Source organism: Populus alba, chromosome 2 (genome assembly GCF_005239225.2).
Source record: "Populus alba chromosome 2, ASM523922v2, whole genome shotgun sequence".
Taxonomy (NCBI): Eukaryota; Viridiplantae; Streptophyta; class Magnoliopsida; order Malpighiales; family Salicaceae; genus Populus; species Populus alba.
The window spans coordinates 19710223-19725456 of NC_133285.1; the positions used below are offsets into that span (position 1 = coordinate 19710223).

General features: G+C 34.3%; 2 protein-coding genes across 6 annotated transcripts; one reads left to right on the top strand and one right to left on the bottom strand.

Moving 5' to 3' along the window:
- Nucleotides 1-1429: 1429 nt before the first annotated feature.
- LOC118062747 (sugar transporter ERD6-like 7) lies at nt 1430-5973 on the top strand. Of its 2 annotated transcripts, XM_035076591.2 has the most exons (18): nt 1430-1785; nt 1916-1978; nt 2330-2419; nt 2503-2562; nt 2657-2722; nt 2825-2890; nt 3103-3178; nt 3315-3379; nt 3465-3557; nt 3645-3725; nt 3851-3935; nt 4552-4595; nt 4685-4747; nt 4840-4899; nt 4980-5033; nt 5131-5190; nt 5270-5384; nt 5626-5973. In XM_035076591.2, the coding sequence occupies exons 1-18, from the start codon at nt 1588-1590 to the stop codon at nt 5739-5741; spliced, it is 1455 nt and encodes a 484-aa protein (XP_034932482.1). In that variant the 5' UTR covers nt 1430-1587; the 3' UTR covers nt 5742-5973. The 2 variants fall into 2 exon arrangements, 1 of the variants encoding a protein (XP_034932482.1); XR_012169143.1 differs by lacking the exons at nt 4840-4899; nt 5270-5384; nt 5626-5973 and having other exon boundaries at nt 4685-4807; nt 5131-5196.
- On the bottom strand, nt 2783-13096 carry LOC118062748 (protein CIA1). 4 transcript variants are annotated; one of them, XR_012169145.1, is made up of 14 exons: nt 12718-13096; nt 12426-12572; nt 12114-12332; nt 11911-11972; nt 11629-11694; nt 11449-11520; nt 8640-8702; nt 8363-8432; nt 8212-8246; nt 7090-7173; nt 5797-6012; nt 5630-5708; nt 3298-3406; nt 2783-3197 (listed from the first exon to the last, which is right to left on the bottom strand). XR_012169145.1 is itself a non-coding variant. In XM_035076592.2 (10 exons), exons 1-10 carry the CDS (start codon nt 12904-12906, stop codon nt 6426-6428), a joined length of 1044 nt encoding a protein of 347 aa, XP_034932483.1. In that variant the 5' UTR covers nt 12907-13091; the 3' UTR covers nt 6056-6425. The 4 variants fall into 4 exon arrangements, 1 of the variants encoding a protein (XP_034932483.1); XR_004689819.2 differs by lacking the exon at nt 8212-8246 and having other exon boundaries at nt 12718-13094; XR_012169144.1 differs by lacking the exons at nt 2783-3197; nt 3298-3406; nt 5630-5708; nt 5797-6012 and adding an exon at nt 6056-6497 and having other exon boundaries at nt 12718-13095.
- Nucleotides 13097-15234: the final 2138 nt, after the last annotated feature.

Sequence of the window (15234 nt, forward strand, 5' to 3'; positions counted from 1 at the left end):
TTTCGCAGCCGAGTTAAAAAAATAAAATGGAAAAGCCAGACATTAATTTCGCAACGAATCAAGAGAATGTCGCTGTCAAATTGGATCTGCCAACCACGCATTTAATTTATTTTTTTTCCAAATAATTTAATGATATAAATGCCAAGTAGCCATGTGTGGCAATACCTTTTTGATGATACAAAAAGGAAGAAGAAACGTAGAGCAGGCTGCAGAGCTCATTGGCTGGCTGAAGCAATAGAGACAGGGTTTGATGATTTATCTTGAAAAAACTCCTTGGAATTTTGCACCCACTAGAGGCTGGCTGGACCCGCAATTAATTAGACGTCAAGGCACCAAATGGTCCCTGAAAATACCTCAAGTTCTCCAATTTAACTTAATTTTGAGGAGACGAGCAGGTTCAGAATCTAGGCGATGGTTGCTGACGGCTGAAAATTCTCCTGTGGTAGATTTAATGTCAATGAGAAATGATTAAAAAGAAATTCATGATCCTATAAAATAAAATAAAACATAATTCCATTATAATTTGCTTTACGAAACCTCTTTCAATGTGCTTGGTTGACAGAAATCTCTTTCTAGATAAAACAATGATCTTAAGAACTGTTGGGTGGGAAGGATTGAAGAGGATAAAGTAGAAAAATGAAGAGAAGAAATGATAGATATCAATCCATTCTAGATGGCGTGTTTGGGTGTAAGAATGTGACTAACAAGAAGCTATCCGTCTGAATTGGAAAATATGCGAGAAATCCACCCATTTCTTAACTGGGTTTTTATCCGTTTCATGTTTCGATTCTCACCCATTTTCACTCATAGTATCTATTCATAAGTTGTCTGGCTAAATAATGCAAAAAACTAAACCACAAAAAAAAAAAACACGTCATCCCTCTTACTTCTTATCCATCCCTCCAACCAAGCATATTTATACGCGGTTAAAAAACCATCTCAATCTAATAATTTAAATTTTTAAATAAAATTTCAAAATATAATTTATATTATTTTTTAATACACCTCCCTCAAGTAAAAGTCATGTGGGCTTGAGACTTGTACAGATTTATATTTTCTTGTGCTTGATTTTTATCAAATAAATAAAGGTGGTGAAACTCAAACTCGTTGATCACTTTATCATTAAAGCATTAATATTATGTTAAAAAAACCATCTCAACCCAATAATTTAAATTTTAAAATATAATTTATATTATTCTTTAATATATACTCAGCCATGTCCATGTGAACTCAGGGCAATACCATTTAATTAATTGATTATGATGCACATGGAATCTAGACTTACTTGTCTTAGTAATAACAGTCGCTGCTGATGGGTATATCAAGTCAAGAACGCTGTTGTGGTGGGACAAGTGCGACTGAATATTGAAGCTTTGAGCACAGCGTACGTGGTTGAGAACTCTCACTTCTTGGCAGCATATTTAAGGAAAATTTTAAAAAAAAAGAAAAAAAAAAAAAGGGAAGAAAGAAAAACGTATCTCTTTCTCCTATTTCTCCCATCCATCACTGATCTAAAAAGCATTCTTTCACAGACTCTCTCCTTGCCATCTCCAGGCTGCGCAGATTCTGACTGAAAAGAGTGAAGGCATGGGCATCCAAGAGGACCTAGAGCAGTGTAAGAATCGTGGTGAGCATGAAGAGGTAAGAGAACCACTCATGGACAAGACAAATCATTCAGGCGAACAAGATGGGTCTTTTGCTCAGAGTAGCAGCAAAGAAAGTGTTTGGATGGTTTACCTCAGCACTTTTGTTGCAGTCTGTGGCTCTTTCGCATTTGGCTCTTGTGTAAGCTCGCCTCCTTTTATTTAGGAACTTACAATTCTGATAATTAGCTCTGTTTCCTAACTTAGCTCGTGTTCCTACATGTTTCTTGACAAGCAAGAGTCTTGATTTGATTTACTGCATGTGGTTTCAGGCAGGCTATTCATCACCCACAGAAAATGCTGTCAGGGAAGATCTCTCTCTATCTCTAGCAGAGGTTAGTTACTAAACTGTCTCCCAGTATATATCCAGAGCTAAGTAACCGGTTGATTTGTCCCCTTTATCAATAAGACTCCTAGCTTGTCAGAAACATGCAAACTTAAGCTGTGGAAGAACAATTCATTTTCAGTAGACATTACAAATATGGCTCCAGATCAACTGCGGAAATTGAACTTAAGAGAAAAGTTTCTAGGATCAAAAGATCAGCTAGATCCAGGGTACTTGTATTAAGAAAAGCATCCCCTGTTTACTGATGATGCTGTTTTAAACGCAGCAAATGAACTCTCTGGTTTTTAGCTTCCAAACTTACATGTGCTTCTTACTGTTTGTGTCTGTATGAACTATGAAGTATTCCGTGTTTGGTTCAATATTGACATTCGGTGCAATGATTGGTGCAATCACAAGTGGGCCCATTGCTGATTTCATTGGTCGGAAAGGGGTAAGTAGAGGTATGCTGTGATGAACCATTTTGGATCTAGTGCCACTTGTGTAGGACTCAACCCTTGTGTGGAATGTACGCAGGCGCTGAGAGTAGCTACCAGCTTCTGTGTTGCTGGATGGCTAGCCATCTACTTTGCTCAGGTTTGTGTCATCTTAATTTCAGAAGCAAAAGGGATTATTTTTCCCCAGACATATTATCTTATTTCTTGTTACCCTCTCAATTAATACAAAACAGGGGGTTCTGGCGTTGGACCTCGGGAGACTGGCAACAGGTTATGGAATGGGAGTCTTTTCTTATGTGGTAGAATTTTAATCTTCTCGCATTTGCTTCTCAACATGCCTCTACGCATAAACCACATCATGTCACTAATGAATTCGATAATGATGCTGACATCTTGACAAGGTACCTGTTTTTATTGCTGAAATTGCACCCAAGAGTCTTAGAGGAGCACTAACAGCTACAAATCAGGTAAAGATATGCTTCTGACAGAACTTGAGAAATGTATCTTTTCAAATGATAACATAATTTCACAAGCTGTGGTGTGTTATGAAGGGACATCAACTTTCTAAATTACGTTTTCTATTGAGGCTTAGTTGGACGGAGCAGATACTTAATATATAATGTAAACCAAAATGTAATGGGACAAGGATCCTCTCTAATCCTATCATCTCATGATGCAGCTTATGATCTGCGGTGGAGTGTCGGTTGCATTCATAATAGGAACCGTACTGACATGGAGGGCTTTGGCATTGACTGGTATTCCTTGATCTATTGCCTACTCAATCATCACGGGATCAAGAATAGGCATTATTTTTCAGAAAATTTAAATGGTTGAGTAGAAAACACTAAAAATATTTGTAGAGCAGGACGCTTACCTCTAGAGTGCTTGCAGGGCTTGTTCCTTGTGCAATTCTGGTTTTTGGCCTGTTTCTGATTCCCGAGTCTCCCAGATGGCTGGTAACGAACAGCAATTGAATACACACACTGCATCCACACACACACACACACACGCATATACATAATGAAAATGGCGTTGTTACAGGCAAAGAGAGGACGTGAAGAAGAGTTTCAAAAAGCTCTACAAAAGCTTCGTGGCAAGGAAGCTGATATATCTCAGGAGGCAAATGAAATCAAGGTTCTTATCTGAAATCTGTATTCTGCATGCTGTTTATGTAGTAGCAATTTGAAGAAAAGTATGATGAGTTTTATGCTTTTGTGACAGGACTACATAGAAACTCTTGAACGGCTCCCAAAAGCCAGATTCCTAGATTTGTTTCAAAGAAGATACCTCCGCTCAGTCATTGTATTATTCCCTTTTGCAACCTTCGAATCCTATATTTCTTTATTTTCAAGTTGGCCTCACCAGAAAGGATTTATTTTTCATGAACTCTGATAGTCAATTGATACATTTTATGCCAATTTGATCAGATAGGAGTAGGACTGATGGTCTTTCAACAATTTGGAGGAATCAATGGGGTCTGCTTTTATGTCAGCAATATTTTTGAGTCAGCAGGTAAAGAGGTCTTGATAAATATTACTATCAAAGGAGATACATGGTCCCTGCCCTTTCCACCAAACAGGGAACTAAACATAAAATTTTATGTCCACCCTGCTTTCAAGTCAGCAGGCCAATATTTGATGCGCATATAGCATAAATAAAAGTTAGGGTTATCAAATCCTAAGATTAGAGCCCTCAACATTGTTTAGGAATAGAAAAAATTTATAATATTTTATATAAAGTCTGAACAATGTGAGTTTGAATCCCTAACAATAAATTAGACATTCCGATTTATACTAGTTCTAGAACTAGAATCCTTTGTAGAAAAAGCATGTCTGATTAACACTTGCCTAACTAATAGAATCCATCTAGTGTTAAGATTCCTAATTAGTAAAATCCTAATTAAATAGAAAAAATAATCCAAATAGAACAAGGTACATAAAAATAATCTCACACGGTAATTTCCATCCTGAAAGCCTTCCTGATCTCCGATGATGATAGAATTTTAACCCAGTAGAAAACAATGCCTTCATACAGAACATCAAATAATTCAAGCTTTTTTGCTGATACTTTCTAGAATGTTTTGATTCTCCATTGGTACTCTAATATTTGAAATTCTGCATTATTTCAGGATTTTCTCCCAGTCTTGGAACCATAATCTATGCCATTCTTCAGGTTTCTTTCTTTCAGTAATTTTGTTAACTTCAAGAAATCAAAATGTCATAGTCCAATAGCAGTACATTGAAAAAAAAATTATTTTGTAGGTTGTGGTTACCGCCCTCAACACAACCGTAATAGATAAAGCTGGAAGAAAGCCTCTATTACTGGTAAATTTCTGTCCAACGCAGTTAGCTCTGGAAATTTCATCTTGACTCATCACCCTTCAGGTATTGAAAGTTAATTTATCTATGTATTCCAGGTTTCTGCATCAGGACTGATTCTTGGCTGTATAATAACTGCGATTTCATTCTACCTAAAGGTTATTGCTAACTTTAGACCTCATAAATTCAATGTCTCTCTCAAATACTGACATGTAAAAGTGACCTTCTGCAAAACTAGGTTAATGAATTGGCAACCAAATCAGTCCCGGCACTTACTTTAACAGGCATACTGGTAATTATAATCATTTTCAAATAATATTTCTCTTGAGATCATTCTCCAACTATGTAACTTCTCATTTACGTATCTTTGATAAATACTTTTGGTTCAGCTATATATCGGCTCATTTTCAGCAGGAATGGGTGCAGTTCCATGGGTAATAATGTCTGAGGTAATCTAAGTTCCAAGATGAAAATTCCATCTATGAATTCATTATTCCACCCAAAAAAGACAATTGTCTTTTGTTGCAGATATTTCCAATAAATATTAAGGGAGTGGCTGGAAGCTTAGCAACACTTGTGAACTGGTTTGGTGCATGGGCGATTTCCTACACTTACAACTACCTTATGTCTTGGAGCTCCTATGGTAAACAAATCTAAAACTTATTCAACGAAACGATGCAAAACTTTAGCATAATACAAAGAATCAATTTATTGGCAACCAGCTAGCAAGATAAATAAATAAAGGAAGAACTGAAATAAATACCAAGAGCTACATAGTAGTTTTTAAGAACAATATCAAGATGTGCAAAATTGAAAACATTTAGTTTCAAAGACAGCTCTGGTTCACAAAGCAGTTAGTTAAATTATACAAGAATGGTTTTCAGGTACCTTCATTCTTTATGCTGCAATCAACGCGCTGGCTATAGTATTTGTGGTCACGGTGGTGCCAGAAACAAAAGGGAGAACTCTGGAGCAAATCCAAGCAGCCATTAATACATAGAGAAATACACAGGATGTATTGAATACATTTATTTCACGGGAATAAAGACCCTTACCCAGATATGATCTACTCTGACGAACCATTTACCCCTTTTGAGGGCAACCAGAAGAAATTTTGGAAAATACTTCCTAGCATGAAGTACGATGCTTTTCACATAAACAACTCAGTCGGATAGGTAGTACAACCTTGGTATCTTCTGTGATTTTGTATTCAAAACTGCTGCTTTTTTTTTGCCCCTCTTTCACTCAGTAAATTATGAACAGAACATCAACTGTTAATATATAAACAGCATGCCCATAAGTGGAATGATCAGGTGAAAAAAGAAGCAAAAAGACAACATTAATATCCAAATTACAATCTCTGATAATTTTATTTCTGCTCCCAATTTAGTTCTGGCAGACTATATACAATCTCGTTCTAAAACCCAGTATCATGAGTCGCTCAGATTTGACCAGTCAAATAATACATTAAGAACAAAAATACATATGCTTTATTTAATATGGAAAACTTCCGACTTCCATGGTAGAGAAACGTCAAGTCCACCCAGCTCCATCCACTACACTGATCAACTTATAAGAGGAGATTAACAAGAGATTTATATCTAAAACATGTATCAATTTCAAGATCCCAGAAGTTGGGTCTAGTGCTTCATGAAATCATAACCATCATTATCAAAAGGTTGTATCAGGTTAGAGTTGCCAGTTCCCATATCTTTATTTTCCCATCATCACTTGTGGAAGCAAGTAGCCGGGTTTCCTGGCAAGAATCAACAATCATATACAGAAACACAATACAAATACAATCACGATTTCAATACTAAGCATTAATTCCCCGTCCCCAGCACAAAAAGTTTGAAAATGAGAAACCAAATAAAAGGCACTATAGGCTCTAATATAGGTGATGTCCTCACCCTTTTTAGCCTTTTCAAGATGTGAGCTCAAGCTTTTCATCTTTTCAGAACAGCTAAATGATATAAAACCATTTTAACCAAAATTGCACTAGTTTTAGCAGGGTGAATGGTGAGAGAACAGAAGTTTCTAGTGTCAGCAAATGTTTTTTGTATTATTACTGTTGCTGTGCAGTAGATAGTAGTATAATTGTTTCAAGATAAGTATCATTAGGGCAAGCAGGGAAATATATATTTGGTTTACAAGGACACTTGAATGGCAAGCATCACTCTATCGTCATAGAACCCAAGAATCTACAACCAACCCCCCTCCCTCTCCTCCCACCAGATCCTATTGTACTTAATTTCAGCATTCATTTCAGCACAAACACAAACATCAAATACACTACAAAAAAAATTGCTGTGAGTGTGTAATCTCAACACTTCCAAAAGAAAGCTTACCCCAGGGCCCCATTGCACTGAGTTTATGTCCATATTGTGAGCCTTTTCCCTTTTCAGCAACAGTTTATACGAAGGACCGTCAACCTGTAACAAACACACAATAGTCTCACTTAATCCTTCTTTTCCTAATTCACTAATCAATATATCAAGCCAAGAGTAAGGCATCCTCAATTTATGAGCATCCATAAATAGGAACTTCACAAGGTCGCATTACCTCATCAGACCAATTTCAAATCAAAATCAGATACAGGTGTTTCCATCTATGTTGTGATAATTTATTTCAAAAGGTTACTTAGGTGATTAGCTTATAGTTTTTGCAATCAACCTGAAATTTGGCATTCTTGAGATACCAGAACTGAGTAAAATCTATAACTAATTTTATGAAAATAAGATTACAAAAAAGGTAAAGTGTAAGAAATTCACAAGAAAAACTAAGTTGAGTAAGAATGTGTTTGTTGCTCGCACACAGGGGATCACAAGTTGCACTCTTTAGCAATGTTAGCAAAATGTCCACTTTTTAGGACAAAAGTGCCCCAACAGTGATTTGCACTAAAACTGTTTTCAGGACAAGGTGGTTAGTTTCATTTTCCCCCCACTCAGAGCAATAATATTTAGTTCTTTCCTTTCTTTAAATATCCATCCAGCTTTTGAGTTTTGAGGATAATTCTCTCCATGCCACTATACTGGACAAAAATGATTGAAACAGGAAAAGTTCACAAATCAAAGGATTTGGATATGAAGCAATTAATCAGCCGAAAAAACTAACATGAAAAGAAATGAAAGCAAGAATAAATCGAGAGAATCAAACCATTGAACTTCTAAATAATTTATCTAAGATGTGAAAACTGAACTGAGGAAAAGAAAGAAAAAACCTAATGAAAAACAGTTGCTTAATTTAAACCACCACCACTCCATGAAGTTCATTGTCAGGAATAACAAAGAAAGGTAAGAGGTAGATAAGGAGGGGGGACCCGTTGAGACATAGAGAGTGAAAAATATATTGAACTCCAAAAACCATGTCCTCAAGCACTTTTATTCTGAGTAAATAAACAAGCAGTTTTCGTCCCAAAAGGCAGGTATGTAGCTAACTTGTGAAAGAGAGAACTTAGCAACTATCCATACATGGTAATGTTGTTTATGTCTACATACTTGACATGCTGCAACAACAATTTAAGGGGTTTTTGTTATTTTGATACAATGCAAATAACAGAGCAACTTCCCTGGTATGTTAAATCAGTAGATATAATAAGGTGAGGGTATAAATTATTAATACCAAACCATCTTTGTTCTCCAGAAAAAACCGTAGACCATCATCAGCTGCTCCACTTGCTATAATACCTTCCCTGTTCAAAAATTAAGGGGTGCAAAAACATAGAATTTAGAAAGAATCAATGCTGAAAGACAAAGGGTAACCCAGAAAAAGTATATGTTACCCATAACATCCACAAGAGCACCAATGATAAGTTAATAAAGAAAGGGAACAGCCAGAAACAACATAGAACAATGAAGAAGACATGATATTTCGTTCAATTAAATTAAAGGGTTGCTACCTTGACCAATGAACTGAAAAGATCGTTCGATCATGATAACCTGAGAGAGTGCAAAGATGATTCCTGAAAAACAAACCATGTTGTCAACAAGTATTGTTTTGTGTGTGAGCAAGCACCCTGCATAATTTGAAAATGGCTTATAATTTCACCATACCATATACAAATGAAACGATAATTGATACCTTTGGGGTGTGAATCCCAAATCCATTCTTATTCTTTTTCTAACTATCATAAGTAAATAAACTTTGATAAAACTCATAAATACGATTTGTTAATGGATGTGGATAAACATTTTGGGCATCCAAAATAAAAGGTGGACAACAGGTTAGGGATGGGGAGCATATGCTATAATTATCTTATGCCACATAAATCTCACATCAAATTGGCGTGTAAGAGCATCATAATCAAGTCTTTGTTTCCTGAATTATTCAAATAAAGCACATTGATAATATGACGTAGGAAAAGAGAGCACAAAAACCAAAACAAAAGAATCGATATAGAATAGAAACAAAATCACCAACAAGAGAGACACTCAATCTTGAAGAAAACAAATCAAGAGAGACAAACTCAATCTGAAAGCAAAACAAGAGACACTTAATCTTGCAAAAACTCAAAGTTTTAATTTCAATTAATAATTCAAGGACCAAAATAACTACTGTCTGGATGCTTATGTATATGCATCAAACCAAATAAAATTGAAAAATCTAACAAGTCTTAGATCAATAAAAAAATCCTAATTTAACAACTGAATAATAAATACTAATATTTCTAAAAATAAAATGTAGAATAATCACACAATATTAAAACTCCTAATCAATTAAAAACCAATTTCCATTGTAGTACTTCATTCTCCATCATTCTCTCTTGGTTGGAAAAAAACTCAACCTCAAGTTCTAAAGTGTTGAAATAGCAAAAACTCCATGAAGTTGCAAGCACTCCCTGAATTTTTTTTTTTTTGCATTTACAGCATTTCAATCTTCTGTATGCAATATTAGCAATAATATAGTCTACTCGGCTATAATATTGAATTTAGAAGGAACATTAAAGTCAATTTGATCAACTTCATCTTTGAGCTCTTCAATGATAAAATCTTTACTCATGGCACTTCAAAATCTTCTTATACTATATTAGTTGTTTGAACTTCTTAATCTGTAAATTCGTGCTCATCTTGTGTTTGCACAATCACAATTTCCTTTAATAAGTTTCTCCAATGTCTTCTTCAATGCATTCATCAACTTGTTCTACACTGGTTGTTTAAAACGCTCAACTTCTATTTTGAATTGACAAATGTATTATTGAATTTTGTATGATTAGTTTGCAAATTTGCATGGTTTGGATTTGGATTTCTAAAGAATTAACAGTGCTAGTGATTTTGGTGACCTCAATGTTGCTAATCAATGGAGGTTGATAAATTGCATGTTGTGACAATCTGACTTTAGGTTTTGGAGGATAGATGGTATTAATAAGATGCATATTCCCGTAGTACATTCGTAATTTACCCATATCTGAGTCGAATATCCATCTTACAACAATTTTCATAAAATTTTCATAAACACAAGTGTAATTAAGTTCAAATAAAGCCGAAACAAAATGTTTCGCATATTGAATTGAAAAACAGAAAATTCCTCAAACATAAATATATTCTCCAAAATGTTTCATGTAATACATCCACTTTGATATATGGAAGCACCTAAACAAACAAAAACAAAGCTTATCTCACTTCTTTATTCCTGAAGAGCTACACTTCTCCTATCAGAATTATATTCTCTATGATTTTCAAAAGATTAACCATGAGCAAGAGTAGTATACATTCTTGTTCCTCAAACCATATAAAATCATATCAATAAAGTAGCATATAGGAATAGCTTATCACAAAGCCAAAAGAAAAGAAATCCACCAACCCTACAGATGTTGGCACAAATTCTGGAAACAAATAGAATTCCCAACTAGCACTGCAAGATAAAGTTAGTGTGGGTGGAATTTTGCTCAATTATCACATATATGTGACTTGGGGAATCTGTGGTACTACCACTAATTCTGTTTGATTTGTCATCTTATTTTTGTCTGTTCTTTTAGTAGACTTCTTTTTGGTTTGAAAAAGCCAAAACCCTAGATATGGTATCGGCCAAATTGGCAAAGTAATTGCGGGAAGAAAAAGAGATGAGAAACACACAAATTTCAAGGAGGGACCAAATTGATCTATGATAGGAGAAGAAAAAATCATCAAAATCAAAGAATTAAAGTAGAATAGTAACCAAAAATCACCAACAAGAGAGACACTATTTTGAAGGGACCAAATTAAAAAAGACACTCAATCTTGAAAGTAAAACAAGAGATACACACTCAATATTGTATAAACTCAAAATTTTAGTCAATAATTCAAAGACCAAAATAACTAATGTTTAAGTACTTATTTATATACACCAAACCAAATAAAATAAAATAAAAACCAATAAGTCTTACTTCAATAAGGAAACTAAAATCCTAATTTAACTACTAATATTCCTAAATATTTAAATCTAGAATAATTACATAATATTAAAACTAATAAATAAATAAAAACTAATTCCCATTGTTGTCCTTCATTCTCTGCCACAATAATTCTAGTGTCATTTGCAAAAATACACAGATTATCAAGTGGCCTACTACTTAGGACCAACATAATTTCAATCCATAATTTCAAATATTTTTTTATCACAAGTCATTCACACTAATTTGAAGTCATTTCTTTATTTGAATTCTAATAGTGAAGGTGCACTATAAGATGTAAGAAATGAAAAGTAGAAGACCCAATGAGCATGCTTCTCACCAAGGAGCGTGGTCATCACCCAACACCATCCTCCCAACATCTGTTTCCCATATTTTTAGGGTAAGATCATCACTGCAAAGTCAACCGAAAATCCATTCAATTGCTTTTGTTTCTACATACCTTAAAAATAAAAATCACCCCAAGCAATGATCATCAAACTTAGGAAAAAGCTTTACATACCTACAAGTAACCATTCTGTCTCCTTCAGCGTTAAAGGAAAGTGCCCAGACAGTAGAAGAGTGACCACTGAGTAGGAAACAACCCTTGTTCAATTAGATTAGCTCGTCATATTGCAAAGGGAGTTATCAATAAGCCAACAAATAACATTAACTAAAGTCTATGTGAAACCTAACTATATCAGCTAGCCAGCATAATGGTCTAATGAAAAAGAATAGCGCATCTACAAGAGTAGCATAAAAGCAAAGGAAGGGGTTGGGGGGGAAGGAAAGGAAGAGAGAGTACTTGTTAGATTCACCTAAGGTTTGAACACAATGCCAATCACCAGTGCCATCCTCGGCCCAAACCTGTATTTCTATGAAAATTATAAACTTGATCTCATATTTTAAAATTGTTATGAAAGCAGGAATGGAAATTTTGGAATCAGCTTTTCACAAAGAAAGAAAAAGAAAAGGCAGAGATGAGCAATTTTACCCATAAAAAAGTACCTTAACAGTATTATCATAACTGCAAGAAAACAAAACATCCATAGTTGGATGCCATTTAACCATTTTAACATCTTGTGTGTGTCCTTGCAAAACCGAAGCACACTCGAATTCATTCCCAGGCATCACTTCCCAAATCCAAACAGTCTTATCCCGACTACACGTCGCAAGGAACGAACCAGATGCATTCCAAGACACACTTTTCACTTCATTTTCATGACCCTAAAAAGTAAATAAATTATTAGTCCCAGGTATGATAAAATTTCATCAAACTGGAAAAAAAAATAAACAATCTTTTTTTCTTAAATTAAATACCTCTAAAGTAGAAACACATTCAAAATCACCGCTAATATTTTCCCAAATGGAAGTGGTGGCATCAAAGCTGGCGGTTGCCAACAATTTCCCAGAAGGTGACCAGGCACACGACCGAACAGTTCTAGTGTGTGTTTCTTCCAGAACTGCCTGCAGTCATCCCATAATAATCATAAGATTCTCCCAACACAAGAATCTACTAAATTAACACAACTTCCTAACCAGACACGACCAAAATATTCTAGTATAGGTTCCAACTTTATCTGACTTGCAAAAGATGATGAAGAAGAAAAACCTTGCAGTGCCAAAGGCGAGTGGAAGGAGTCTGCTCCCAGATTCGAACAGTCTTATCGCCGCTACAAGAAGCGAAGACAGGAGAAGTTGCTGTAGCCGGATTCCAAGCTAAGCTCCAAACCCTATCGGTGTGTCCTTCAAGTGTTTGAATCTCCTTCAGTATCATATTGCCGTCGTCGTGCAAATCCATGCTCAAATGAATTGTGTATCTCGATTTATGCTATGTAGTCAGAAAAATATTCTCAAGTATGAAATAGATTTTATTTTATTTTCAGTTTGATTATAAAAAAGTTCAGTTGGCATCAAAATAAGAAAATCATATATATCCCCGTGATATGGTTCTATCGATTTACTACAAAATAAAGAAAATATATGCCACTTAGATCAATCAATGGAGCATGTTTAATTTAATTTTTTTTTGTTTTTAACCTGGAGTGTCCGGGCCAGCTTGTACGCACTACAACTAATCTCTGGACTCACTGAACATCCTGCAAGCCCAGTGAACATGTAAGGTATCGCGGGGATGACAGGCATACACAAGTGGGGCTTGAACCTTGGTGTGGAGGAAGGGAACAAGTCCCTTCAACCACTAGGCCACAACCCATGTGTATGGAGCATGTTTAATTAAACAACTTGTTAATATATAAAAAAATAAAAAGCAAAAGAAATAGGCTTTATTTCTTATTAATTAATATTAATAATAATAAACTAAAAGAGCTACAATTTTTACTATTCGTTATTGTATATCTACTCACTAAATGAACATTACTATTTTTCAATTTTTCATTTTGATTGCTGAACTTTACTCTCTCCTTTTTTTAATTTCATCTTTCCATGTCGTATTTGTGGTAATTAAATGTGTTTATAGTTTCTTCTTTTTGCATATTATTTGCAATTCAAGTTATGTGTGGAGTTTTAAAATTTCAGCTAATTCGATGAAATAAAATTTAAATTTATATTATAAAAAGATTAAAATAAAAAAAAATTAAAAAAAAATTATGGGGCTTTCTTCAAATTCATGCAAAAAAATCATTTTTTTCATCCAAAAATTATCCATTTACTCATTTTGGTCCCTTTAATTTTAGAATTTCATGATTAGTACTAAAATTTATTTTTTTACATTTCAATATCTGAGGTTTTTTTTCAAAGAAGAAAAGAAAGTTCATTGAAAACAAAGAGAAAAATAAACGTGATACGTTAATCAAATCTCAATGATAAAAAAATCCGTCTTGTTTTTGTTAGGCTTCTCTTAATGAAAGGAGTTTTATTGATGTTATTTTAGACCTCATCACAACAAGTAGATCAAGGTTTAAGATAATTTTTTAATTTAATTTTAGACCTTTTTACTGATTTTAGGTTGTTTTTAGATTGTGAATTTATTTATTTACATGCAAAGAAAAGGTATGAGAACAGAAAAAAAAAAACTTTTCTCTTGAATCTTAGATTTGCCATGAGTTTTCTTTTTATTTTACAACTCTGTTTAAAACCATGTGAATTAAATTGAATTTATAGGGTTAAATCCGTTTATGTGTTTGAAATTTTTTTTCAAGATATGACTTGAATTTCAAATGAAATTTAACTCTTAAAAATAACAACAAACGTACTCAAGAAAGTAAATTCTAATTGATATTGAAAAATATTTTTCAATAATACCCTCTCTTTAATTCCTTTGAAAAACCCTAACTTACATCTCTTATTTCCCCTACTCTATTACTAGATTATTAGCATGCATATTATGACACCTTGTGAAGTTATTTCTAGTGCAGGTTTGTTTTAATAAATAACGATTGTTTTTTATTTTTTTTGGGTTACAAAGTTTTGTTTTAAGCTTATTGATTATTGTATTAGTTTTGTTATCAATTTATGAAATAAATATGATTGCATCAGGCATGCACATCTGGATGGTCCATGAAGGGCTGAATGGGAGGGGTTTCCTTCTGGGACTAGCGGCGACAGCAGCAGCAGCATGCACATCTGGATGGTCCATAAAGAGCTTAATGGAAGGGGTTTCCTTCTAGGACTGCCGCCGCCGCCGCCGCTAGTACTCTCTTTTACTTGTAAGCATATACTGAATGAATTTGAGTTTGGTAGAGAAATGTTATGATCCTCAGGGATGTTTGTCAAAAGAAGATGCCTTTCAGTGGTCCTCCCTGACTTTCCCTACAAAGGCTTGTGGCCATAGCCATATACATATGGTCGACAATAGCTTTTAAAGAGTTTGGGTATGGAATTTCTAAGAAATTGATGAAGACCAACTTCATTAGTTTTTTTTTTTTTCCATAATATAAGACGTTATTAATTCAATAAGAGTTCTTAATGGGAGACACAATTAATATTGCTAACTCAATTTATTTTCACATGTATTTTAAATAGTATAATTAAATTCAATTCTATAATTTAATATTTTATTATCAACATTAAAGGTGTGTTTGTCATGCTCAATTTTCTGCTCTTAAAGCATGTTTGTTAAATACCATCTTAAAGTATTTTTCATGCCTTTAACTTTTGGACAAAGGTG

Excerpts from the sequence above, each read along its gene's own strand:
- LOC118062747 (XM_035076591.2), top strand. The coding sequence starts at position 1,588 with ATGGGCATCCAAGAGGACCTAGAGCAGTGTAAGAATCGTGGTGAGCAT. Across the intron at positions 3,936-4,551 it reads CAATATTTTTGAGTCAGCAG|GATTTTCTCCCAGTCTTGGA; the intron begins GTAAAGAGGTCT and ends GCATTATTTCAG. Across the intron at positions 4,748-4,839 it reads GAAGAAAGCCTCTATTACTG|GTTTCTGCATCAGGACTGAT; the intron begins GTAAATTTCTGT and ends TATGTATTCCAG.
- LOC118062748 (XM_035076592.2), bottom strand. The coding sequence starts at position 12,906 with ATGGATTTGCACGACGACGGCAATATGATACTGAAGGAGATTCAAACA. Across the intron at positions 8,703-11,448 it reads GGTGATGACCACGCTCCTTG|GAATCATCTTTGCACTCTCT; the intron begins GTGAGAAGCATG and ends TTTGTTTTTCAG. Across the intron at positions 6,498-7,089 it reads CAGTGCAATGGGGCCCTGGG|GAAACCCGGCTACTTGCTTC; the intron begins GTAAGCTTTCTT and ends GATTCTTGCCAG.